Source organism: Takifugu rubripes, chromosome 1 (assembly GCF_901000725.2).
Source record: "Takifugu rubripes chromosome 1, fTakRub1.2, whole genome shotgun sequence".
Taxonomy (NCBI): domain Eukaryota; kingdom Metazoa; phylum Chordata; class Actinopteri; order Tetraodontiformes; family Tetraodontidae; genus Takifugu; species Takifugu rubripes.
The window spans coordinates 24,581,380-24,607,811 of record NC_042285.1 but is presented as its reverse complement, the minus strand read 5'-3'; the positions used below and the strand labels follow the sequence as shown (position 1 = coordinate 24,607,811).

The following is a 26,432-nucleotide window of genomic DNA, read 5'->3' as shown; positions in this document are numbered from 1 at the left end:
TGCCGGTTTTTCAGCCTATGAAATGGAAATCCGTTTTACCTGAGGGCACTTCTTCAGCAAATTTTCCCAACTCTTCAAAATTCCTAAATACCAAAGTAACACCACAGCCGTAGGAAAGTGGAATCTCACCCTTGATGGCAGAAAGAGGCAGCAGAATTTTGGATTCTGGTTAGATTTTTATCAGCAAAACATGAACCCTGAGTACACAAGTATTAAATCAAACACCATAAAAAAACAATTATTTGTAATCAGGAAACCATTTTGATGGCTTCGACGTATTTCATTTTTCTTGATCCTTTTCGAGCCTTGAAGAAACAAAAGGTGGAGCAAAGAGCTCCAAATACGGCCACGACCAGAAGAGCAAAGGTGGTCTGTAGTCCAGTCTCGGCGTTGGTGATGGACAGCTCCATGCCCAGGAACATGACGGTGTTGGAGGGGCTCGGTGGGCTCGGTGTAATCGGTTGGCTCGGTGTATTCGGTGGGCTCGGTGTAATCGGTGTGCTCGGTGTAATCGGTGCACTTGTACCTGAAGGAAAGACCCCGAGGTCATCACATTCAACCTGTACAGGCCTGAATACAAATAGAAATCTAAAATTTTACCTGTAAACCTAAAACAAGCATTTAAATCCTTTGGTTAGATTTTTTTTTTTAATGCTTTCTGATTATCACTGTGATATTCAGTTTTTTTTTTTTTTTAGGTTGCTCGATGGCGTCATGACCGAGAGTAAACCAGCAGTCGAGTTCATGGCAGGGGATGTCTGTCCTGACTCAGCACTATCCAGGATTAAAAGGTCAAACACAGAGTTACCAGAAAATATATTTTTAGGAACTTCACTTTACAAAATCCACGCAGAAGGGTCACAGAATGGGAGAAGTGAAAATGTGTCAACGTCTACTTTGCTCTTCCCTTTTCTTGGCAGTCTTGGTCTGTTTTAAACCATGTGAGGCTACAACTGTTCTAAAGGAGCTAAAAGGCCATATCAGAGGTTAACAAATTCTCCAACGTAAACCTCTCCCCTGCTGGCCCACAACAGGAGATTACAGGTAGTGTAGGGCCATAACTTTTGCAAATATTTGCAATGTTTTAAGTTTCCTTGATATCCTGATGTTATTTTACCTTCAGGCCCAGGTTTCAAGCACTCATGGGGTCCCAAGGCAGGGTCAGGGAATCCATTACACGTGATGATGGTGGCGTAGGTGGACACAGAATCTTTGGCCACCCTGGGCAGTTTGGGGTCAGAGTGATTGACGTAGAACAGCCCAAATCGCTCTGAAAACCCCGTCGCCCATTCAAGGTTGTCCATCAGCGACCAGGCTGTGTACCCTCGGATATCCACATTATCCAGCAGGTAAGCTATGGGGGGGAGGGGGAGGGGGTTAACAGTTTAAGGAAAGCAAATCCTTGTTTGTATAATTCCAAATTTGCTCTCCTAAAAAGCAGAATTTGCTATGGAATGTAAAGGTTTGCTGTTACCTTTCAGCACCTGGTTGATGTATTTCTCATAGTAGTAGCTCCTGTGGATGTCATTCAGATCAATGGGCCCGCGCTCCGACATGCCGTTTTCTGTGATAATGATGGGTGGATTTCCATATTCCTCTTTAATGAAATTCAAAATCCTCCGGAACCCAAACGGCGAAACCTTGAGCCAGGATGATCCTGAATCCAGCCAGGTGCGATCAGCAATGGTTCCCGCACCCCTGATTGGAGAGATTTAAAAAAAATTAAAAGATCCTCAAATGAAGCCCAGGATGAGGGAGCAGGTGTGTTGCTAGCTCACCTGTCAGCGTCATAATGCTGAAGCTTTCCGTAGTCTACAGGAAATGCCAGAACAGTAGTGTAATGGTTGAAGCCAAAGTAATCGTAGGTACCCTTGATCCTCTTAATCTCCTCTGGAGTGAACTCTGGCAGTCTGGAGAAATTTAAGGTCGAAATTAACAGACGTGGTGTCATTTAATAGTTTCATCTTTGATTTTCAACCAGAACTATATTCACTATCAATACCGAGATTTTGTAAGATTAGCTGCGAGGCTTCTTTCCCGAATAATTGTCTTCATTGTATCACTGTAGTCTCCATTGAAGACAGGATGTGCAAACCAGCCAATGTAAAACTAAGACACGGGACAGGTATTAAGGACATTCTGCATCTCCACAGTGTTAAATTTAGGAAAATAGGTGAGATGTGTTTGTGGCACCTGCACCACGCGTCTCGCGGCATCAACGTCTTCCTGCTTATATGGATTTCTGGGTTCTGACCAGTCAGAATTAATGGTGATGGAGATGATTCCCTTCTGTTTGTGTCGATATTTGTCATTATAGAGATGCCAGGCTTCAGCATGAGCTTTGAGAAGATGGTGCCCCACGATGTATGGCAGCGTCCCTGGTCGGAAACTGATCCCTTCACACGCACAACAATCAGTGAGAAAATGAAGGAAACCCACAATCAGGCATTGACTTTTAAGCGTACCAGAGAATCATAAATCGTAGGACAATCAAGCAACTATAAAAAGGCAGTGAATCATACCTGGGGCGGCGGCCCCATAGCCGTGGCCCACGTTAGCAACATTGTAAGGCTCATTAATCGTGATCCAAAATTTCACTTTGTGGCCTAGACGGTCAAAAATGAGATCAGCGTAGTCCTTGAATCTGTCAATGATTGTCTCGTTCTCCCACCCTCCAATGTCCTGCAGAGCTTGCGGAAGGTCCCAGTGATAGAGAGTGATCTGTCAGCAAGGGGAAACCAGTTAGGAAATGCAAAACATGCACTTTGTCTTTTCATCTGCTTTCGCCAAACACACATGAGGTTGAATGTTTGCAGCAAGCAGCGCGTCCACAAGTCGGTGGTAATAGTTGAGCCCGGCTTCGTTAACGTGCTTGGTGGTGCCATCAGGGAGCACCCTGGGCCAGGATATGGAGAAACGATAATGGGTCACTTTAAGTTGCTTCAGTATGGCAACGTCTTCGTCCACTTTGTTGTAACTGTCGCAGGCCATGTCTCCAGTGTCATCATTGAACACACGAAGAGGAGTATGAGCAAACTTGTCCCAGATGCTCAGACCTTTCCCATCAGCTCTCCATCCCCCTTCAATCTTGAGGTATAAAACATTTGTTTAATTTGACGAATTGTTAGAAATTGTGCAGTGTTTTGCATGGTTCCCTGCGTTTGCACTTACCTGGTACGATGCTGTGGCCGTACTCCAGATAAAATCTTTGCGGAACTGCCCATAGACTGGCTTCTCATCGTCTGGTGTAGGGAAACCATTGTTTTTTATAACGCTATGATAGAAATGAGCTGAGTACTTGGGTGTCCTGGGTCGATTTGGGTTGCTGAAGTCCACGTGGTGCAATCCAAATCCAACAGTGTAGCCCTTGCGCCACTCAAAGGAATCCATGAGAGATGTGGCTATGTATCCTTTCACATTTACACCATCAAGATCATATGCTGTAATTAAAGTAGAGACACAAACATGTAATTAAAAATAAATGATGGGAAATTGTGTAAAAATGTAAAATTTCTGTTTGGGAATGTCACCTTTTAATGCCTCATCTATATAGGTTTTATAATAAAATACTCGAGCAGAGTCATCCCAACTTGTTTTCTTATCTGTAGCGACTCCATTCTCAGTGACATAGACCTCTGGATTTCCATACTCCTCTTTGATCCAGTTCAGTAGTCTTCTCAAACCCCACGCTACCGCTCTCTGGTTGCTGATGGCAGTGGTTGGTGAATCTCCTTCCTCTGCTTCTGACAAATCCAAGTCAGACTCATAAGATGGAGGAGTAAGTCGTAATGTAGCATACTTTGCAATCTTTGTTGTGTAATGATTTATGCAGAAAACATCAGCAGTTCCCTTGATGAAGCGCTTTTCTTCTTCGGTGAAAGAAGGAAGTCTTGTCTCTGGAAGGCGTTGGAGTTCACTTTTGTTTCCGACTTGCCACTTCATGGCATCAGGGTAGTCACCGTTTTTGAAAATGGGATGGGCAAACCAACCCAACTGGAACTGCAGGGCGCGGTCAGCAGCCACCACTTCACGGACAACATTAATGTCCTTTGGTTCAAACCAATCAGCATTGAGGGCGATGGACATCAGACCACCTTGGGATTTACGATACTTGTCATTGTATGTGTGATAAGCCTGTGCGTGTGCTTTTATGAGGTTGTGTGCGACTCTATAAGGTGCGGTTCCTGGATTCTTAACACTTGGTGGGAACTGTCCCAGGCCGTATCCCAACCATGCAATCGTGTGAGGCTGGTTGAACGTCATCCAAAATTTCACTCTGTCGCCAAATGTGGCAAAGCAGAAGTCGCAAAAATCCTTAAAAATGTTAATCAGTTCCTTATTTTCCCAGCCGCCTCGATCTTGCAAAGCTTGAGGGAGGTCCCAGTGGTAGAGCGTCACCATTGGCGTGATGTTAGATGCTAAAAGGCCATCGATGAGTCTGTTGTAATAGTCGACACCTTGCTGATTCAGGGAGGTCCTCTGACCATCAGGAAAGATCCTGGACCATGCCAGAGAGAATCTGTATGACTTCACCCTCAGAGCACGAAGCATATAGAGGTCTTCCTCCAGTCTGTGATAACTATCACAGGCTACATTTCCATTGGATTTGTCAGGAGTACTTCCAGGTTTCTGAGCAAATTTATCCCAGATGCTTGGTCCCTTCCCATCAGCGTTCCATCCACCTTCGATCTGGTAGGCCGAGGATGAGATTCCCCAGCTGAATCCTTCTGGGAACGTACCATAGTGGTAGATCTTCCTCTGGAAATTTGACTGATGTGAGAATTTCTCCCAGACAACCTTTGATTTAGACGGAACCTCTGAAGGTGGTAGAACATCTGCTCGGCGGGGAAGGTGTATCCCTGCACCTTTCAGGTTGTCACCTTTGTGTGGACCAAACCCATTTTGTTTGATGATCTGAGAGTAGAAGTAAGCTGACTGCTTTGGGGTTCTCGGTCTGTCAGATTCATCAAAGTTGACGTGATGGAGACCAAATCTTTGGCTGTAGCCTTGTTTCCCCTCAAATCCATCCATAAGTGACTGCGCCGTAAAACGTTGCACATCCACTCCGTCTAAGACAACAGCTACAAAATACACACACCAAAGAGACATTTCACTGAAATAAAAAGTTTTATGGGACAATATAAATAACACTACCTGAAATATTGCTGACGTTTACCTTTCAAGGCCTCATTGATGTAACTTTTCATGTACTCTATTCGATGGCTGTCATTGAACGTGTCCCCGCTGTACTCAGTCGGCATGCCATTCCCAGTTATATGGATCGGCACTTTGGTGGTCTTCAAATATTCTGTGGAAATGTAATTTAGAAGTCTGCGAAGACCCCAAGGTGCAGAGAAGATCCAATCAGAAGCTGTTGAGGACCACGAAGGATCCACGTGCAACTGGAAGTCCCCCACCCCCTGAGGACCAGGGGTACAGCCACCATCACTGTTATTAACCAGCCGGGAGGTGTAGTGGGTTAACCCAAAAAAATCTGCTGTCCCACGTATTCGCTGGCTCTCTTCAGGAGTAAAAACTGGAAGTCTGGCAGGTTCAGAGTGAGGACACTCATTTCGTTTCTTTTCTACCTGAGTCTTTAGTGCAGCAGGATAATCTCCATCAACAAACACAGGGTGTGCAAACCAGCCCAGCATGGACTGCAGGTAGCGATCCGCAGCTGCTTTGTCTTCAGGTCTGGTTTGATCTTTGGGCTCAGCCCAGTCAGAATTCAGGGCAATGCCAATCTTGCCTCCTTGTGTCTTCCTGTACTTGTCATTGTAGACATGCCAGGCCTCAGCATGAGATTTCAGCATATGGTGTGTTACCTATCAACATATATATCTAGTTACTCAGGGAAATCAGGAAATAAAAACCTGTTCAGATTATTTGCGCTTTTACCTGGTAGGAGGCAACCACGTAGTCTTTGACTCCGGGTGGATGCTCGCCAGTGCCATACCCAGCATGACTGACCACCCAGGGGCTGTTGAATGTGTTCCACGTCTTGACCCTGTCTCCAAACCTAGAGAAGCAGAAGTCTGCATAGTCCCTGAATGCTTCAACAATGGAGGCATTGGTCCATCCACCATGGTCCTGGAGTGCTTGTGGTAGATCCCAGTGGTACAGGGTGGCAACAGGTTGGATGCCAGACTCAACGAGCGCATTGATCAACTGGTCATAGTAGACGGCGCCTTTTTCTGAGTGGCCGCCTCCATGGCCTGCTGGGAAAATACGGGCCCAGGAGATGGAAAACTGGTAGGTGTTGACATGAAGACCTCGCAGCAGATAGACGTCGTAATCCACCTTATGGTAACTGTCACAGGCCAGATCAGCGGTCTGATTGTCAAAAACATTGTTTTCGTGGCCAAAACGGTCCCAGATGGTCTCTCCCTTCCCACCTTCTGACCAGCCTCCTTCAACCTTGAAGGACTCGCTGGAGGTGGCCCACTGGAATCCAGCAGGGAACGATTCATTCAGGAAAGCATCTCGCTCTGATGTTATTTGCAGCCCAAATCTATCCCACACGTCCCGATAACTGTTTCCAGAACTCTCAATTTCATCGTATTCTGAAACACCTTCACTGCTTGGAATGACACACAAAACAAAGATGTTACAAATTCAGCCTGTCAAAGCAAATACAGCAGCTGACCATAAGCTCTTACCTATAAGGAGCATCCTGTATGTACAGCTTACCAAACACATCAGTCATATCAACTCCCACAATATTCAGGTCGTTGTTGTTCAAGACTGGAAATGAAGGTAAAATGATATCACCAAAATAGCTAATGGGTCAAAAAGCAGGCAGATGGGAATGTCATCTAGTTTAATACAGTGGAAATTATTGCATAAAGGTGTGTATTGTAATGAGTCATTTGTCATTTTTGTTACATTTGTAAACTTTATATCAGTCACTCTAAAGATTTTTCTTTGTTCTGTTTGTCAAACATCTGAAAAAAAAGTACTTCTTTAAAGTTAATTTACATAAAAGACATGTGCTTTATACCCATGTTTTTTATGTATTTTTGTTCCTTGTTAAAGTTTACACCCACAACCACGAAGGTGCTTGTATTAATCACTCCTCATATTCCAAGATAATATTTTACCACATAATCTGGTCAATAAACTGAAAGCAGAGTTTAGTAGCGTTTACCTTTTATGAACAGTTACATAATATAGCAAATACTAGCCATTAGAATTTCAACTGTAACAATATTTACCTTGTAACAAATTACCAAGAAGCTCAAACTGAGACCCAGTGTCAGGGCAACCGTCAGCAGTCATCGTATATATCAGAATAGGTAAATCCCCAGTGGTGCGCTACAACAATGGAAAAAAGTGCACATCGGTTCATACATTTTAAACAAATAAAAAAGGTTTCTTTACATGTTTGAGTGGTTATTGTACCTGTATCCTTTGCAGCTCCTTTGCAAAATCTGATGCAGAAGCGCAGTTAAATTCTATGTGCACAGACAAGAAATCCATCTGTTCACATTAGTAGAAAAGAGAGTTGCAGTTGAGTTGGACTTTTTCTATTAAAGCTGCGTTTCTTTTTGTGATGTTTGAGGCATTAAATGGCTAAAACAGCTGTATATTAATAAACGTTGTTTTGTGATGATGTGTGACTGATCAGAGGCACTCTTGGATAACGGTGTGCTGACATGTCATGCTTTATCATCTGTGGTCCGATAAGAGATACAGTCTGTCATAAAAAATAGGCATTTTTAAGTTGATTGTTAAAAATAGGAAAAAAAGGGCACCACCTAGACCTGATCTGGAGATTCATCAATTGAAAAAAATATATATTGCCAATTAAATAATGAGTAAATCAGTGAAATCTGTGCACTCCGGGCCCTTCATACACATTAATACACAGGAGTATAATGAGTTCACGGTTGTGCTTCTGTTTAAGTGCTTCATCTGCTGATGGTTTGATTTTTTTTTTATGTAAAAAAAGATGACTAAAGAATAAAGAAAAAAAAATTCTGTCCAGTATGCTGTTTTGCATGAGTGATAATGAAGAAAGTATATATGATCATGTGCTGCAGTTACTTATGACATAGAAGAGCATTCTTGTTAAAGAATAGATTTTGCTGCTTACTGTAGTTGAACCTTTGAGCTGGGGAAGAATTTCAACATCATTTGCCCTCAGCCCCAGTGACAGAAGTCTCCCTGTGAAAAAATAAACAATAAAAATACCGGACAAAGTTGATTAATCTCCTTTAGGTGCTTTAGGTTTGGGTTTCTAGTATCATGTGGCAAATAACTGGGACTTGAATTCCTAACTGGTTGAAAAATGTGCTCCTTCAAAAAAAAAGCAGTGAAATGATTTAATAGATCTTAGTGGAATTGAGATCTGGCATTAATGAAGATGTTTTGAGTGTCTACACTTATCTCTCTTTGTCTTACCTCTATTGGGAAACCTTTGATGAAAGATCTGGTGAATATTTCTGTTGAGCTTTAGGACATTTTGTAGAGGACTGGGAGCACCTGCAGGCTGTCCAACATGCCAAACATTGTCCAACTCACTCAGGGTCACCCAGGAATGGGCCAGTTCTCCGAACGCATTGAAGGCAAACTCGGCATATTGTTGAAACTTGTTTACCAGCTCCTGACTCTCCCAGCCTCCATACCTCGATCTCAGACTGTCCGGCACTGAGGATCCATGAAGAATGACCAGCGGCTGAAGGGCGGCATCCAGCAGCTCTTTCAGCAGGTTCTGGTAACAAGTGACCACAGACTGCTGTGGCTCCCTGGGAAGGCCTGTAGGGAGGATTTGAGCCCATGACAGCGGTACTTTGAAGTGAGTCACCCCTCTGCTCTGGAGGTACTTAAAATACTGTCTGGATCCTGAAGGTTTGGGATGACTGCAGTCAAAGACATCATCTACTGGACTGTCTGACTTTGCTGGAAGTTGTTTTGTCAGAGGACCCGCAACCAGCATGAAGAGCTCCTCTCCTCCCACCTCAATGCTGTGGCAAACATTCTGGCAAAAAAGACATAGAATAGCAAGCCACCAAAGATGCTTCATGGTGACTTGACGCAGATGGACTGATAGTATCTACTGATTGCCAAGCTGTTTTTATTCTCTCTTCAGTCTTGTCAAATTGCTCTGTTGCACAATGAAGATCAATATCTCATCCATGTATGGCAGCTTTCACTCTTTTATTGCAGCCATGTGATATGGTCCGAAAGACTCTGGACTTAAACATCTTGATTGATTACTACATCCTCGCTGAACACATGCTTGAAAACTGTGAAATGCTTCCCTAAAAAAAAGTTCATCCTTGACTTAGATCACAATGCATTTCTTACTACGCTTCATATCTTTATAGGGGTCTAGAGACAACGGGGATAGGTGAGGTCCACAAATATATTCCACATTATTTACATAGCATATGTCACAATCAAGGTAGAATGGGAATGGGACTGCTTCATAGGAAATTCATAAAATGTATAGGCACCTGTTTGTTTATCAGATGTCTATACATTTTGTGAATCTTCTTTTACACACCATCTTCAATGCACCATACATCTGTTTTGCCTCCTCTTTACCCCTTTTATCTGAAGCAATCAAGGTTGCAATTACACTTACCAAACACCTCGTAAAATAGCCGTGGTGACACCTGTGCACAGTGGCGCCTCTTATGAAACAGAGGGTTCAAACTTGTATACAGACCTCCTATAAAAGGTCAGTCTTCCAGCTAGTCCTTCAGTTCCATAACACTCTGACAACATGTTACTGAAACTCTTTGCTGTGTGTCTCACTGTGTATGTGTGCATGTGCAGGAAACATGATCAGACCATGTTTCTTGCAGGTCCACTAAAGGACCAAAGGGTGAAGGGCCTGAAAGGTGAAAAGCTGGATACTATTGACTGCAGTTATCCTGTACCTTTGGATTCTAGACACTACTTTGAACACCTCCAGAGCAGAGGGGTGACTCACTTCAAAGTACCGCTGTCATGGGCTCAAATCCTTCCTACAGGCCTCCCCAGGGAGCCACAGCAGTCTGTGGTCACTTGTTACCAGAACCTGCTGAAAGAGCTGCTGGATGCAGGCCTTCAGCCGCTGGTCATTCTTCACGGATCCTCAGTGCCGGACAGTCTGAGATCGAGGTATGGAGGCTGGGAGAGTCGGGAGCTGGTAAACAAGTTTCAACAGTATGCCCAGTTTGTGTTTGGAGAGTTTGGACAGCTGGTGCATTCTTGGGTAACACTGGCTGAACTGGATGAGTTTGGAGATGCTGAGCTGCAAAATGTCCTTGATGCACACACCAGTGTGTACCGCCAGTATCACCAGCAGTTTCCAAGGCGAGGTAAGAGACTGATCTCTCATGTATCGCATCATTATGGGTCCAACAATAACAACATTAAAACCCCTAAATCTAGTAATTCTTTATAAAAGATTTGTTTGCCATTTGCCAAAAATTTAGGATCCAAGTCTTTAAATAATTTAAGAAAACAACCTTCTCAGAATGAACTATACTATACTACATGATAAACTATTTTATAGTCTACTAAAGTGAAAGAAAAGCCACATTTAAGTAGATAAGATATGCTAATCTCGGCAGTATATGATAATTTTCTCCAGAGCTGTTTACTTTAGGTTCCAAAGGTCTTGATAAGAGATCTGAGAGCTGCATATCATTGAAAGTTTGTCCTTTCTGTTTAATAAAACACACAATAACTGATCAATCATGTCATGTGTGCCAGATGGAGGAGTATCTGTTGGACTAAAGGCCAGCGAAGCCCCAAAAATGTGTGACACCCAACTCCTGGTGAGGTCACACCATCATTCAGATCATTAAAATGTTCCAAAAGAAGCACATAAATCAGCATATATTTGTCATGTGTCTCCTGTGTCCTCGTTTCAGGAACATTCTGATTTTATATCGCTTCAAATCCAGTACAACTGTACCACCAGGGTGGCTGAGGAACTGCAAAACACAATGGTGATCATTCACATCTCTTAAACCTTTTAAAATGAACGGTCTGATGTCGTGTGTTAAACGGTATTATGTTGTTGCAGGAAAAATGCCGTGACAAAGCCATTTTATTTTATGATGTCAACATCAATGGCTGTTCTCCTTATCAGTTCCTGTCAGATAGCAACATTTTAAAAGGTAATGTACAGTCAATACATTTGGTGTTTCTTTATTGTATTTGGAAAAATAACCTTATTACTACTAAACTGTAAATGTCTTATTTCTTACTACCTATTCTCCGATTTTTATAGTGCTACAAAATGGAGAAAATGTCATTGGCTTTGATATGCTCCCTGTGTTATTTTCAGCTGAAGTGTTCTCAAAAAGGTGTTGTAGCTTGTAATAAGTTATAAAAGTTCTAAATTTCATCTCAGGTTTGAAAATGAATAGTTTTTCAACATGTTTCCTGCTTCAGCCCCTTAGACCAAACTGACGTGAAGAGAAACAATCCACAAACAGTACGATGCCCAATGGCGTACTGTAAAACGTGGATAAAATTTGCCACTGTGACCTCATCAGAGCGAGACGCTTTCCTGAATGAATCGTTCCCTGCTGGATTCCAGTGGGCCACCTCCAGCGAGTCCTTCAAGGTTGAAGGAGGCTGGTCAGAAGGTGGGAAGGGAGAGACCATCTGGGACCGTTTTGGCCACGAAAACAATGTTTTTGACAATCAGACCGCTGATCTGGCCTGTGACAGTTACCATAAGGTGGATTACGACGTCTATCTGCTGCGAGGTCTTCATGTCAACACCTACCAGTTTTCCATCTCCTGGGCCCGTATTTTCCCAGCAGGCCATGGAGGCGGCCACTCAGAAAAAGGCGCCGTCTACTATGACCAGTTGATCAATGCCCTTGTTGAGTCTGGCATCCAACCTGTTGCCACCCTGTACCACTGGGATCTACCACAAGCACTCCAGGACCATGGTGGATGGACCAATGCCTCCATTGTTGAAGCATTCAGGGACTATGCAGACTTCTGCTTCTCTAGGTTTGGAGACAGGGTCAAGACGTGGAACACATTCAACAGCCCCTGGGTGGTCAGTCATGCTGGGTATGGCACTGGCGAGCATCCACCCGGAGTCAAAGACTACGTGGTTGCCTCCTACCAGGTAAAAGCGCAAATAATCTGAACAGGTTTTTATTTCCTGATTTCCCTGAGTAACTAGATATATATGTTGATAGGTAACACACCATATGCTGAAATCTCATGCTGAGGCCTGGCATGTCTACAATGACAAGTACAGGAAGACACAAGGAGGCAAGATTGGCATTGCCCTGAATTCTGACTGGGCTGAGCCCAAAGATCAAACCAGACCTGAAGACAAAGCAGCTGCGGATCGCTACCTGCAGTCCATGCTGGGCTGGTTTGCACACCCTGTGTTTGTTGATGGAGATTATCCTGCTGCACTAAAGACTCAGGTAGAAAAGAAACTAAATGAGTGTCCTCACTCTGAACCTGCCAGACTTCCAGTTTTTACTCCTGAAGAGAGCCAGCGAATACGTGGGACAGCAGATTTCTTTGGGTTAACCCACTACACCTCCCGGCTGGTCAATAACAGTGATGGTGGCTGCACCCCTGGTCCTCAGGGGGTGGGGGACTTCCAGTTGCACGTGGATCCTTCGTGGTCCTCAACAGCTTCTGATTGGATCTTCTCTGCACCTTGGGGTCTTCGCAGACTTCTAAATTACATTTCCACAGAATATTTGAAGACCACCAAAGTGCCGATCCATATAACTGGGAATGGCATGCCGACTGAGTACAGCGGGGACACGTTCAATGACAGCCATCGAATAGAGTACATGAAAAGTTACATCAATGAGGCCTTGAAAGGTAAACGTCAGCAATATTTCAGGTAGTGTTATTTATATTGTCCCATAAAACTTTTTATTTCAGTGAAATGTCTCTTTGGTGTGTGTATTTTGTAGCTGTTGTCTTAGACGGAGTGGATGTGCAACGTTTTACGGTGCAGTCACTTATGGATGGATTTGAGGGGAAACAAGGCTACAGCCAGATTTGGTCTCCATCACGTCAACTTTGATGAATCTGACAGACCGAGAACCCCAAAGCAGTCAGCTTACTTCTACTCTCAGATCATCAAACAAAATGGGTTTGGTCCACACAAAGGTGACAACCTGAAAGGTGCAGAGATGCACCTTCCCCGCCAAGCAGATGTTCTACCACCTTCAGAGGTTCCGTCTAAATCAAAGGTTGTCTGGGAGAAATTCTCACATCAGTCAAATTTCCAGAGGAAGATCTACCACTATGGTACGTTCCCAGAAGGATTCAGCTGGGGAGTCTCATCCTCGGCCTACCAGATCGAAGGTGGATGGAACGCTGATGGGAAGGGACCAAGCATCTGGGATAAATTTGCTCAGAAACCTGGAAGTACTCCTGACAAATCCAATGGAAATGTAGCCTGTGATAGTTATCACAGACTGGAGGAAGACCTCTATATGCTTCGTGCTCTGAGGGTGAAGTCATACAGATTCTCTCTGGCATGGTCCAGGATCTTTCCTGATGGTCAGAGGACCTCCCTGAATCAGCAAGGTGTCGACTATTACAACAGACTCATCGATGGCCTTTTAGCATCTAACATCATGCCAATGGTGACGCTCTACCACTGGGACCTCCCTCAAGCTTTGCAAGATCGAGGCGGCTGGGAAAATAAGGAACTGATTAACATTTTTAAGGATTTTTGCGACTTCTGCTTTGCCACATTTGGCGACAGAGTGAAATTTTGGATGACGTTCAACCAGCCTCACACGATTGCATGGTTGGGATACGGCCTGGGACAGTTCCCACCAAGTGTTAAGAATCCAGGAACCGCACCTTATAGAGTCGCACACAACCTCATAAAAGCACACGCACAGGCTTATCACACATACAATGACAAGTATCGTAAATCCCAAGGTGGTCTGGTGTCCATCGCCCTCAATGCTGATTGGTTTGAACCAAAGGACATTAATGTTGTCCGTGAAGTGGTGGCTGCTGACCGCGCCCTGCAGTTCCAGTTGGGTTGGTTTGCCCATCCCATTTTCAAAAACGGTGACTACCCTGATGCCATGAAGTGGCAAGTCGGAAACAAAAGTGAACTCCAAGAACTTTCAGAGACAAGACTTCCTTCCTTCACTGAAGACGAAAAGCGCTTCATCAAGGGAACTGCTGATGTTTTCTGTGTAAATCATTACACCACAAAGATTGTAACTCATATTGCAGCTGAGCTTACTCCTCCATCTTATGAGTCTGACTTGGATTTGTCAGAAGCAGAGGAAGGAGATTCACCAACCACTGCCATCAGCAACCAGAGAGCGGTAGCGTGGGGTTTGAGAAGACTACTGAACTGGATCAAAGAGGAGTATGGAAATCCAGAGGTCTATGTCACTGAGAATGGAGTCGCTACAGATAAGAAAACCACAGTCGATGATTTAGAACGAGTTTTTTACTACAAAACCTACATTGATGAGGCATTAAAAGGTATCTACCTATACAATTAGTGCTTTTAATAAGAGGGATTTTATCTTTTTTTCGTTTGATGTCATTGATTTTTCTACCTTTTTCTCAGCTCACAACCTTGATGGAGTAAATCTGAAAGGATATCTCGCTGCATCCTTAATGGATTCTTTTGAGTGGCTCCATGGATACAAAGTAGGATTTGGACTTCACCACGTGGACTTCACTAACCCAAACAGGCCGAGGACACCCAAACGCTCTGCCCACTTTTATCACAAAGTCATGAAGGACAACGGTTTTCCCTTAACCAATGAAGAGAAAATACTATACGGAGAGTTCCCTAAAATGTTTAACTGGAGCACGGCAAGTTCCTCTTATCAGGTAGGTGAATTGTGTCGTGACATTTTCCAAACATGGTGAGGTGACAGATGAATCACAAGTGTTTCTTAAAAGATTGAAGGAGGCTGGAGGGCCCACGGAAAAGGACTGAGCATCTGGGATAAGTTTGCTCATACTCCTCTGAAGACGGACAAAAGTGACAATGGTGACTTTGCTTGCAATAGTTACAACAAGATCGAAGAGGATGTGGAGGTGCTGAAGAAGCTCAAGGTGACCTTTTACCGCTTCTCCATATCCTGGCCCAGAGTACTACCTGACGGCACCAAAGATTACATAAACCAAGCTGGCTTGAACTACTACAGTAGATTAGTGAACGCCCTGAGAGCTGCTAATATTCAACCACAGGTAAGCAGAGTTGATTTTACAGAGAACTTAATGTTCTGATTTTAATGAAGAATGAAATTGATTAACAAGTTTCTATTTGAAACTGAAATGTATGAGGTGTAGCTTTAAGAAGATTCCCTCTGTTTTTTAGGTGACCCTGTACCACTGGGACCTCCCCTTGGCTCTACAGAAAGTTGGAGGCTGGGAGAATGAGACTATTGTTCAAAGATTCAGAGATTATGCTGATGTTTTGTTTACCCATTTAGGAAGCCGAGTAAAGTTCTGGATCACTCTCAATGAACCCTTTATTGTAGCAAACCTTGGCTATGGGTATGGCAGCTTTGCTCCAGGTAGTCAAACTTTCTCTGTTTTCTGTGTAAATAAAATCCGGTTTACAAGCACATTAGCAGCATAACAAAAAAAAAGAAGAGGAACACACACTTAGATACACAAAGAGGCTAGAGGTAGTTGGGTGCAGATGATTAAAAGAAATGCCTGCAAACTCTACAATTTATGACACTTTTTTCTGCGTCTCTGCAACAAATGTTTCAGGAATTGTAGGCAGGCAGTATATCGCAGCCCACAACCTGATCAAGGCCCATGCTGAGGCTTGGCACCTCTACAATGACAAGTATCGAGCTACACAGCGTGGGGTCATATCCATCACTGTCAATTCCGACTGGGCGGAGCCAAGGAACCCGTACAAGCAGGAGGACGTGGATGCGGCCCAGCGCTACCTGCAGGTGATTGAATGGTGAAATCATCGAGGCTGACATTTTGTAGTGTTTTGGATCTTCAGTCTAGTTCACAGAATGAGACTTAAAAACCAGTGTATGATTCCCTTTGCAGTTCTTCATTGGCTGGTTTGCTCATCCTATCTTCAATGGTGATTATCCAGAACTAATGAAGACGATCATTCGTGAAAGAAGCCTGGCTGCAGGCCTCCCTGGATCACGGTAAAACAATTGGGTTTGAAAATGATTCTGCAAATATTCTGGCCGCTGAAGCAGAAAATTTGAATCCCATATAATTCTCTGAACCTGTATCATAGAGAAACATCTCAATGAAGGAGTCTCCTTCCCTCTGAAATAGGCTTCCTGAGTTCACACCTGAGGAAATCGAGAGCATTAAAGGGACTCATGATTATTTTGGACTGAACCATTACACCACAGTTCTGTCGTTCCCGGTCAATATGGGAGATCAGCAGGATTATGATGGTGACAGGTAGGTTTGTCGGTTGCATTAAGAATAAAATCACGAGATCAATAACTGCGTTATCAGTCAGTTTTAGTTTTATAGCAGTGAAGGACTAATATCCCAACGGCTCTCCAGAGGCACTGGCGTCACGCATGATCGCACCTGGATTGAGACGGGCTCTTCCTGGCTGAAGATCACTCCCTTCGGATTCAGGAAACTTCTGAAGTTCATCAGGGACGAATATGGAAACCCACCCATCTACGTGACAGAGAACGGAGTCTCGGAGCGAGGAGCCGTGGACCTGGATGACATTCACAGAACACACTTTTATGAAAACTACATTAACCAGGGGCTGAAAGGTACCGGTAAAAATGTTTTTATGAGCAAATGAATGATTATTTTCAGGAAATGTAATTGCTATTGTTGCTGTGTCAGCCCTGCTCCTGGATGGAGTTGATCTCAGGGGTTACACGGCCTGGTCTTTAATGGACAATTTTGAATGGGCTGCTGGCTACTCTGAACGATTCGGACTTTTCTACGTGAACCGATCCGATCCCGATTTCCCCCGCATCCCTAAAAACTCGGCTCTTCGCTATGCGTCCATTGTGAACTGTAATGGTTTTCCAGACCCGGCACTGGGGCCTCATGACTGTCTGACTCCGGAACCTGATGGTAAAATAATACATATATTTTTTTAATTGCGTTGGAATAATTAGAACATGAAATTAATATTTTCTTTCCTTCCCTTTAACAGCTACTAGTGCCCCAACCACGAGCAAAGCAGGGATCATTGTTCCAACAACCACCCCTGTCCCGTCCCTGGACCAGGTGGACTTCCTGGGTCTAGAACTCTCATCATATGATGCTAAAGTTGCCCTTTATATCATTTTTACATCTCTTCTTGCGAGTGTTCTACTTGCAATCTTTGCTGCCTACCGGCTTCTGAGAGCAAGAAAGAAAGTAAAGGAAGTTACAGCTGAATTTTATAAAATGGATAAAATGTGAGAACAAAACAGCAAAGACATGTTTGTGTTTGCTTAAACTTTAAATCACCAAAACTATTCACAATGAAAATAGGGGGAAAGGATTATTTTTATTATGATTGAGCTGATTTTCATCTCCACAAATTAATTATTAATCTCTTCCTTTTAATGATTAAAAAACAGATAAATGACAAGCTCAATAAGTTTTAATATCAATCCCTCCACTGTAGGAATTCTCTTCACTTGTTTGTATGGTAACCTGCAGATGGCGCTAGTGTATCATTTATTATAAATGTGTTAATTATATATTTTACTCCGCAGATGCGTCTTATAAATAAATAGAAACCGTGAAGATTAAATGAAACATTGAAATTTTAGAGTATTAGCTTGTTGTATTTTCTGCCTGTTTGATGCTTTTCTCTCTTTTAGCTTTTTTATTACCTGTCATTTATTACTTGTCATTTCCAAATGTATTGATTATAAAACAGTGTCTCATTGGTTATATAAAATTCTTTATAAGGAGGTTAAAGGTTTTATAACCTGCTTTTTTCAGATTTCTTGCTTTTCTAAATTTGATGGGATTCTGCACATCATCAGTCTGCTGCTGCATTGAGGTGCTTTGGAATTGAGGAACTTTACCTTGAGGGCACTTCTATATGAGTTCTGAAAGGGTGGAAATGGTGTCTTCTGCTGCAATTGTTCTGATTACTATCACACACAGTGTGAGGAGTTGAACCATCAACCCTCAGGACACAATCTCCGATCTAAACAAGCGCTCCTGTTGCGCCCGCAGCCGCGTGGCTAAAAATACAAGCGCCACAGACTGGTGTAGCCAGTCAGACATGCTGGAGCATGTTTCCTTCTGTAACACCAGCCACACAAACCGCTCCCCTCTCAGCTTCCCCTCTGCATGCCTGCCTGGATACCTGCGCCTGGTCTCCAGGCGAAGCGCCCTCTCAACAGGATGTGCACATTAACACACGGCGGGCGTCTTCTCTGCATGCCCTCCCCCGTCGACTTGTCTGATGCACTCATCAACAGGCCGTCTGTTCCATATGTGGAACCCCAGAGTCTGCCTACATGTGGCAAGAGCCAGTGCATGTTTATAGGTCACCTTGGGTAACATGCATGAAAGTTTGATGACTTGCATGACTAAGCTCCTGCCACATAGTGTGAAAGACGCCTCCTTTTTAATGGACTAATGCAACTGCATATGGAGTCATTTTAATGTGCGTGTGTCCAGAACACAAGGAGTTCATTTTGTCCTCTCATCCAGATCCATACATGCACATTTAGCCCAATAAAAGCCAAATTTCCTCCCCTTCCAAACCGGAGTATCAGAGATAATAGAGTCAGACAGAGTTCCCAATTTCTCCAGGTGCTTTATGTTAAAGATTTGCGGTTCATTTTCTTTAAATTTCCTCTTGTGCCACCGTAAATGTCATATTATGTCTTCGGTGCCTCGGGACGCCTGTTCCTCCTGCCACATTTGGCACTGGCATGAAGATTAGATTTTATGTTTTAATCAGCGGCTTGCTGGGTGAAGGTCTCCCCTTTGGGTCATGGAGGCAGAATGATGGTGATTGCAAACTGCTGCGCGCCATTTTTTGCTCCTCGGTAGGTCCTTTCGCTCTCAGATGGAGCACTTGTTCCTTGTTGTGGTTTTGAAAAGGAAACTTAGGTAGCAGATTGCGATCGCTATGCCGTGGATCGTCGGTGTTTTTGGACGCCACTTGTATTTTACAGCCATCTTTGTGACATTCTATTCCAGTCGTGTGTTCGTGCTTAAATTTCCATTTGCGGAACTCAAAGCCAGGACAGGATGGAGTGTTTTCCACCCGTTCTCTTCTTCCAGGAAAGAAGTAGAAGAGTTCTCTCTAGTTGAAACGCTAGAGCAAGAAAACATTATTGTTTAAGAACTACGCTGGAATGGGACGTTGGAATCGGAGCTTCCCAAAATGGAAGGGAACTGTTTTCATTCCAGTAATAGCAATGTGATACCTGAAGAATGTTTCCAGCTGAGTCAAGGACATTGGCAAGGCCGGCACATTCTCCAGCTCCAGCTGTCATTCTTTTAAAGTGCAGTTTTGGATAAATAATTGAGATTTTTTTTTAAAAAAGAGGCAGAAACTAAGTCATTAGTCCAGTTTGCTGGATGGGAAAAAAAATCACTTTGTGTCTGCATCAATCCACTCGATTTTGATTAGATGTCTCAAAAAAAGTCCTTAATCTTTTTTATTTTTTAAAGAGAACTTTGGATTTTGTTTTTGGCTCCCACAGCAATGAGAGGATGAGCTTGTAGCTTTATAAGAGCCCAGCAGCAGGGGGCGACTGTGAGCACAATGGTGAGTTTAGACAGGGATAAAATAACAATTCAAACTATTTACCAAAATGTCATCTCTCTCTCCACCCTCCCCCCCCTCTCTCCCCCTTTCTCTCCCCCGTCTCTGTCTCCCCCCTACCCTCTCTCTCCCCCCCTCTCTCCCCCTTTCTCTCCCCCGTCTCTGCCTCCCCCTACCCTCTCTCTCCCCCTTTCTCCACCCCCTCTCTGTCTCCCCCCTCCCCCCTCTCCCCCTTTCTCCCTTGCTCCACCCCCTCTCATCCCTTCTCCTCTCCCCCCTCCCGCCTCTCTCCCCCTCCTCTTCTCTCTCCCCTCTCGTCTCTCTCTCCTCTCCTCTCTCCCTCCTGCCCCCCTCTCTTTTCCTCTCTCCCCCTCGTCATCTCCCTCCCCTTCCTCTCTCCCCCCCCCCCCATCTCTCTCCCCTCTCTCTCTCCCCCCTCCACCTCTCTACTCCTCTCCTCCCCCTCCCCCCTCTTTCTCTTCTCCCCCCCTCTCTTCCCCCCTTTCTTCCCCCCCCCCTCTTCTGCTCCTCTCTGTCTCCCCCCTCCCTCTCTTTCCCCCCTCCCCTCTCTCCCCCTTTCTCAACCCTCTCTCTCCCCCCCTCCACCTCTCTCCTCCTCTCTCCCCATCTCTCTCCCCTCTCCCTCTCTCTCTCTCTCCCCCCTCTCCCTCTCTCTCCCCCTCTCCCTCTCTCTCCCCCTCCGTCCCCTCTCCTCCCCCCCTCCACCTCTCTCTCCCTCTCTCTCTCCCCTCTACCCCCCTCTCTCTCCCCTCTCTCTCTCCCCCTCTCCACCTCTCTCCCCTCTCTCTCTCCCCTCTACCCCCTCTCTCCCCTCTCTCCCCCCCCCCACCTCTCTCCTCCTCTCCCCCTCTCCCCCCCCCCCTCTCTCTACCACCCACCTAGAGCTGGTCTGAGCTCTGTCCAAAAGTCTTACAGCTCTTTGAGACGACCCTCCATCTTCCCTGTTACCATTTCTGTGCAGGATCGTGACCTTTAACCTTAAATTACCCTCTAGTAAGGTGCAGAAAAGCACCTGATAGATATGATAAAATAATAATAATACACATGCAGCAGCAGCAGTTAAGGGACGACAGGAACGATTTGGATAACCGCTTTCCAAGCAGACACAACTTGTTTTAGAGCCCGTTAGCGACGCCTGCTGCGTCACATCTCTTCAGAATCCAGTTACCCAGTTTGAAATCAGACCTTTTTTTTTTATTCAGGTCATTATCATGAATATTGACTCCGACAGAATCAATTTCAACTTTTCTCGCTCTGTGGTGCCTCATCGGGCCAAATGTTGCATTCCTTCCTTAGGATTCCCGCTTTACGGCTCCCCACACAAAACACAGCCGGGATGGAGAGCGGAGCAGGAAATTGAAAATAGGGGTCCTGTTGTGATGCGGCGACCAAAGTGCCCGCTGCGATTTCCTCTGAACGCGTCGGCCTCGTACATGCTGACAGATGCGCGTTCGCCCTGAGTAATCTCTCTCACAGGCCTTCAGGGGAAAATTCCAGTCAGGCTCGTGATGCAATGATAAAATCACAGCCACATTTTGGCTTTCCTCTAGTTTTCTGCCTTTGTGTGGAAGCCAGAACTTCCCCTATTTATTCCATTCTGTGCAACAACGGCCACATGAAGTCCGTCTGACCCATAATGTCTGACGTGTACGTCTAGTATGACGTGCTTTCTTTTCCACAAATGCTTTCATTTTTGCTTTCAGACGTCTGAATTAAACTGATCAAAAGATTATTGTTTCATGTTAATTTGACTGTTTGTAGGATTATAACGACCCTACTGGGCAGCTTTGCATGAATAAATATATTTTTTAACTGTTTTAGATCCGAAAGATTTTATTTTTTGCTTTTAATGTCGGAAAACGGATGGAAGGTTGCACTAACGTTGGATCGGGGCACCTTTAGACCTGCTTGGAGATTTGTCTAAATTGATGGTTGAGTCTTAGATATGGCAAATATTTCAGAAAGGTTCTCACGACAACTCTTCAGGGTCCATTATAACAACTTCTGTTTCCTTGATTTGACCTACCGCCGATCATAAATCCAGAACAATACGGTAACTACTTTCATATCGAACAAACCACACTGAGCAAGCACTTGACATTTTATGAGCTTTCAGGATCATTAAAAGCAACCAAGTTGGCTTTAATACCACTGATAAAACACAGAGGGATGGATTATTGCAATAACTGCCACAGCTCCAGTCACCAATAAAAAAAAAAAGCCCCTTTAAACTTGAGTCAGCACTTTTATGTAACAATATTTAACGTTTACACAAGCTTTCTTTGGCTCGGCACGTCTGATAAGATAATTGCAGAGTCACTGTGCGTGTCCTCTCCCAGAATGCATCTGAAAAAATAATCTGGCAGGTGGACTGTTTGAAAGTCCTAATTACGCTGCGCTCTCTGGTACAGCGCTCACATCCAGGAAACAATTAACGGCAGCCCCACTATGACAGGACGCAGTCTGCTGTGGTGCCGGCCTCGGCCACCCTGCAGGGTCTGAATAACAAACAGACTTAACGCTGAGAGCCTCTGACCATCATCAGGCAGAAGAGCCATTTAATTAAGCCTGTGACTGGGGCTCAGCTGACCAGTAGGCACCTTCAGCCACTGAGGAAAACAAGATGAAAACCTGTTTTCAGCAAGGATGGGGAGCATTTTTGGACATAGAGGGACAGCAGTTGAGTGAATTCTGTTTTTTCTTGTGCGCTAGCTTCGTACATGCTAATATAATCGAACTGCATCCCAGTTGTTCTTCTCCTCCTGCTTTTAACTGGATTCATATTTGAAATTTGAGATGTGCCTCCAGTATTATGGCTACATTAAAGGCTCCACCTTTAAAAAGCCACCGAGGACACCGTCTGATGTGTTTCAGGCATCCCATATTTGTAAAACAAACCTGATTTACTTCAGCGCTGCAATACACAAGCCAGCAACAAAACCAGTATGGTGTGTTTATCCAGCGGGTTTAAGTGCACAGCCCCAGTTACGTAACGCACCATAATCTTCCGTTTCCATAGTAATGCTGCACACAAACGCTGCGTAGAAAATGCCTTCTCCTCCTCACTGTGTTCGGGCGCGCTAATGTGGTTTTTCAGATCGTCCTTCCATCCTGTGCATCACATCACTGATTACAGGGCGTTTTTTTTTTTGCATTGATATTTAGAAAACAAGTGAGGTTATGACAAATGCAGGTAATGATAACCAGGGGTTCTGGGAAATGGTTAAAATATGGTGGAAAGTTGCTGGGTGGGGATGTTCCAGACGCATCATTGATTAGTAGAAGGCTTTGATTAAAGATAACGACACGGCTGAGATCAGAAAGCCATTAAACGTTGCTCATTTTGTGGGATTTATCGATGGGGAAAAAGGCCTCTGTGGTTTAAATTTAAATTAATGTAACGTAAAGTAACAAAGTTTCGCTTATCTCCGCACCTCACTTCACCCTCTTGGTGAAACCGATGTTGGGCAGCAGCGTTGGTCATAAATGCTAATCCCTCAATTTTATCCTCACATTGTGTTGTTCTTGCTCTGTTTGAGCGAGATAACCACCAGCGAGGAGGTAGGGGAGACGGCCTGACTGCAGGCAGCCATGAGAACCGACCACTGAGGGGTCCTCGGAGTCCCCTGAGAAGCCCCGCGAGGTGACTGAAGCCAGGTGTATCTGAACCATACCTCCGTGTCTGGTTGGGTTTAACAGGATTTTTGCTGCGCTCTGGCTCGGATGCAGAGAATCCCTCTTATCCACTTCCTGCACCCAAAGGTGTGCAGGAAGGATTGTTGCTATCTCCTGTTGGTGAAGCCCTCTAAACCTGCAGCAAAGGGGAACCTCTTATGTGTGTCCTCACAGGCTTTCGAGCAGCATTTCCCAGGTCAATGCATTCATGGTCGTTGACGTTTCTGTTGTGTCTCGTATGTTCTGTCTTCAAAAGCATCCTCCTTATAATTCCACCCCCTGCTGACGGTTTGTTTCGTTCTTTTTCCATATATATTTTCTCTTTTTGTTTTCCCATTGAGAACCAGATTTGCATGTCTTTATTTTTTTCCCTGTTAGTAATGTGTCGGGACTCTGAAACAGTGTTGGGTGTCTTTTTTTGTTCTGCTTTTGTAATACCGCCTGACAATACCCATAAACAGTTATTTACACCTCTTTTGAATATATTCTATTAAATTTGTCATGAGGATTGCTGCGGAGCCCAGATCTGTATCACTTGTATCCAATGTTGTCCTGAGATTAAAAATATCTCACACACAGAGAACATTCTCACTACACTGTCACACTTTCACAGTTTATTGATGTTAAACTCAATTCCACTTATCCATTTGTGTAATTCCACATAATTGTTCAGTCTGCACTCAGTGTGTTTCAAGTGAACAGATGAAATGATGATGTAAAAAGGGATTGCAGGCTGTAAAAGTGCACTTGAGTGTGGAAGGAAACCGTCTCTTCTGGGCCAGTTGGCCAAATCTATGATTTGAGTATGCACGACAGAAATGACTCAAATCCGGGACTTAATCAAGTTAGCTAGATGCACAAACACACGCCCTGTTAGCTTTTTCCCTCCTTCTGTGGGCAGCTGAAAACTTTGAAATTAAATAAGATAATGGAAAAAGAAACATGATTAGATTATTCCAAAAAGGTTACAAGCGAAGGCCCGTTCGCTCGCAGCTGTTTGTCACAGTTTCCCCGGCTGATTGAGTCGACCACCATTACCCTCCTCTGCATAAACAGCGTATGAATGTGTGAATGTTAGCACAACCGCTAAAAGATAACACCGTCCTCTCTGGAGAATTGGCAGCATTCTGGTGTTTTTAAGAATTGATCTTCCTGTCATAATGTGCAGGAAATCCATCTGCTGCTGTCAAAGCAATATTAGAACAGAGCTATGTAGCATTTATATCCTGCAAGTCTTCCATGACTTGAGTGCTCAAATACAATTATCTGGTATTAGTTGGTAAAAAGGCGGCTAGTTTTGATGAAGTCCACATTTTGCAAGGCTTGTATCAGCATTTTTGTGAAGTTAATTCGTTTCTTTTTGTCACTATTCTCCAGTTACTCAGATTCAGAAAGGATAAAATCGCCAAATTAATAAAACGATATGCTAAACTGATGCGACGGGCTGCTGGTTCCCTTCTGTAGACTGACATCAGACGTGCAGTCGCACCCGGACTTTAGTTTTGTTCTGCCGTGTACCTGCGGGGATCTGGAGACAACAAGACAGATAGAACACGTTTGACAAATCAGATTTGAGAGGTGCTGCAGCTCGGCGCTATTGCACACATTACTCCTCCGTGTTTACCTTGATGAAATTACATACAAACAACAGCTCTCTGCAAAACAGCCCCCCCCCCCCCTGACAGCACAGATATCAGCCAGCCGTTCTGTCAGCAGGCGCTACGCTGGTGAAATGCCTCTTCATTTGAGCTTCGGGCATCGACAGAATGGATTTATAATAATCTCACCTCCCATCCTGTCCGCTTTAGTCCTGCTGTAGCAGCTGTGCTCAGGGATCCGTGCACGGCCCGTGCACGCAAGACCTTCGATTTAATTAAAATAGAAATGGAAGGTTGTTACCTCAGGAACTTTAGCAATAATGGACACTGACTTGATTAAATCCTGCTTAAAGCTGGTCGTTTTAGCCTTAGCTTTGAATCAATTGGCACATTCAACACACTGAGACTGAGAGATATTCACCCATAGTTGTCCCATCAGGAGCCCAGTCGATAAAAATACCTGTAAGCTGTTTGTGGAGCACAGTAATTAGACATTGACCGAGCCTGTCAAGGACAATAAAAACAAAGAATTGCGGTACTAAGCTGCAGTGCTTTTCCTTCCTTTACCCAGCACCTGCTGCAGTCTGCAGTCCAGCCATCAGAACCAATGCTCTCGCCCCATTACGGGCCTTAACGTGCTGCTACAGCACTGCGGGACGGATCGGAACGCGGGCCTAATAAGATCTGTAATTCTTAAAAGCTGATGGTATATCACACTGCATGGAAGAGCACCATATCAGCTTCCATTAGATAACGTCTGAATGCATCCCGTTCTCAGCGGACGGGGTTCAGAGAATACTTATCAGTGGGATCGTGTTAGAAGCGAGCGCGGGCTGGGTCGAGCCGTCCTATCTATCTATCCTCACATCAGCTTTATTTACTTGCTCGTGTGGACAAGGCCATTTGATTGGATGCTTATTATGCTGTCAGTGTCCTCTTTTAGGAGAGCGAATGACTTCGTCTCAGGGCCCCCTCACTCTTGAAGCGAGGCTGCTTGGCGTTTGCATAATCATCGTCTCCATAGTCCGCTCCACTCTCCAGCCTTCGAATCTTTATTTTGACTGTAGCTTTGCTGGTTGTGCATTTAAATAACCGAGCAAACGACGTGATCTTTTGAACAAACTCGCACACCAATTGATTTTTTTCTATTTCACCCTCCCTAATTAAATTTAGAGGACAATGCTTTTGCCATTCACTGATAATGAGCACCATTTCTTTTAATATTGCATTGTCTGCAGTGATGTCTGCCCCCATAATTATGTTAAAAAATGCTCTAATTTGTACGCAACACTAAACATTAGTAAAATTGATAGCTCTGGTATCTATTCTAAGCAGCATTTAGCAAATATTGCAACAAGCCACCACATTTTTTTGTTTGAGAAGGCAGGAAAGCTCCTCTTATGTTATGTGGATGTGCAGAGGATGCACAGACCTCTGCACATCTCAGGCATTGTTGGATTATT

The 26,432-nt window shown here is 44.3% G+C and overlaps 2 protein-coding genes and 2 long non-coding RNA genes across 4 annotated transcripts; 2 read left to right on the top strand and 2 right to left on the bottom strand.

The window, feature by feature from the left end:
- Positions 1 to 171: 171 nt before the first annotated feature.
- Positions 172 to 8,632, bottom strand: LOC101076621 (lactase-phlorizin hydrolase-like). Its single transcript, XM_029841825.1, has 17 exons — positions 8,404 to 8,632; positions 8,096 to 8,166; positions 7,402 to 7,479; positions 7,215 to 7,314; positions 6,660 to 6,744; positions 5,899 to 6,580; positions 5,177 to 5,825; positions 3,531 to 5,081; positions 3,172 to 3,440; positions 2,797 to 3,087; positions 2,523 to 2,721; positions 2,194 to 2,396; positions 2,003 to 2,109; positions 1,779 to 1,910; positions 1,475 to 1,698; positions 1,118 to 1,354; positions 172 to 526 (listed from the first exon to the last, which is right to left on the bottom strand). The coding sequence occupies exons 3-17, from the start codon at positions 7,477 to 7,479 to the stop codon at positions 249 to 251; spliced, it is 5,085 nt and encodes a 1,694-aa protein (XP_029697685.1). The 5' UTR covers positions 8,096 to 8,166; positions 8,404 to 8,632; the 3' UTR covers positions 172 to 248.
- LOC115251033 (uncharacterized) lies at positions 709 to 2,490 on the top strand. The gene is made up of 4 exons (XR_003889585.1): positions 709 to 791; positions 921 to 1,044; positions 1,124 to 1,349; positions 2,318 to 2,490. It is a non-coding gene; the product is annotated as an uncharacterized lncRNA (long non-coding RNA).
- Positions 8,633 to 10,127: 1,495 nt separating the features above from the next.
- On the top strand, positions 10,128 to 17,823 carry LOC115246505 (lactase-phlorizin hydrolase-like). Its single transcript, XM_029851466.1, is given in 18 exon segments — positions 10,128 to 10,310; positions 10,708 to 10,772; positions 10,869 to 10,946; positions 11,024 to 11,117; positions 11,231 to 11,306; positions 11,395 to 12,088; positions 12,162 to 12,810; positions 12,906 to 12,987; positions 12,989 to 14,454; positions 14,543 to 14,811; positions 14,884 to 15,174; positions 15,305 to 15,503; positions 15,706 to 15,896; positions 16,003 to 16,109; positions 16,246 to 16,377; positions 16,486 to 16,709; positions 16,786 to 17,022; positions 17,105 to 17,823. Coding segments are annotated over 17 exon segments (5,061 nt in total). The 5' UTR covers positions 10,128 to 10,310; positions 10,708 to 10,751; the 3' UTR covers positions 17,356 to 17,823.
- Positions 17,824 to 23,963: 6,140 nt separating this feature from the next.
- LOC115247622 (uncharacterized) lies at positions 23,964 to 26,180 on the bottom strand. The gene is made up of 3 exons (XR_003886679.1): positions 25,391 to 26,180; positions 25,159 to 25,233; positions 23,964 to 24,899 (listed from the first exon to the last, which is right to left on the bottom strand). It is a non-coding gene; the product is annotated as an uncharacterized lncRNA (long non-coding RNA).
- Positions 26,181 to 26,432: the final 252 nt, after the last annotated feature.

Excerpts from the sequence above, each read along its gene's own strand:
- LOC101076621 (XM_029841825.1), bottom strand. The coding sequence starts at position 7,479 with ATGGATTTCTTGTCTGTGCACATAGAATTTAACTGCGCTTCTGCATCA. Across the intron at positions 5,082-5,176 it reads CATCAATGAGGCCTTGAAAG|CTGTTGTCTTAGACGGAGTG; the intron begins GTAAACGTCAGC and ends TGTATTTTGTAG. Across the intron at positions 2,110-2,193 it reads CCGCGAGACGCGTGGTGCAG|TTTTACATTGGCTGGTTTGC; the intron begins GTGCCACAAACA and ends CCCGTGTCTTAG.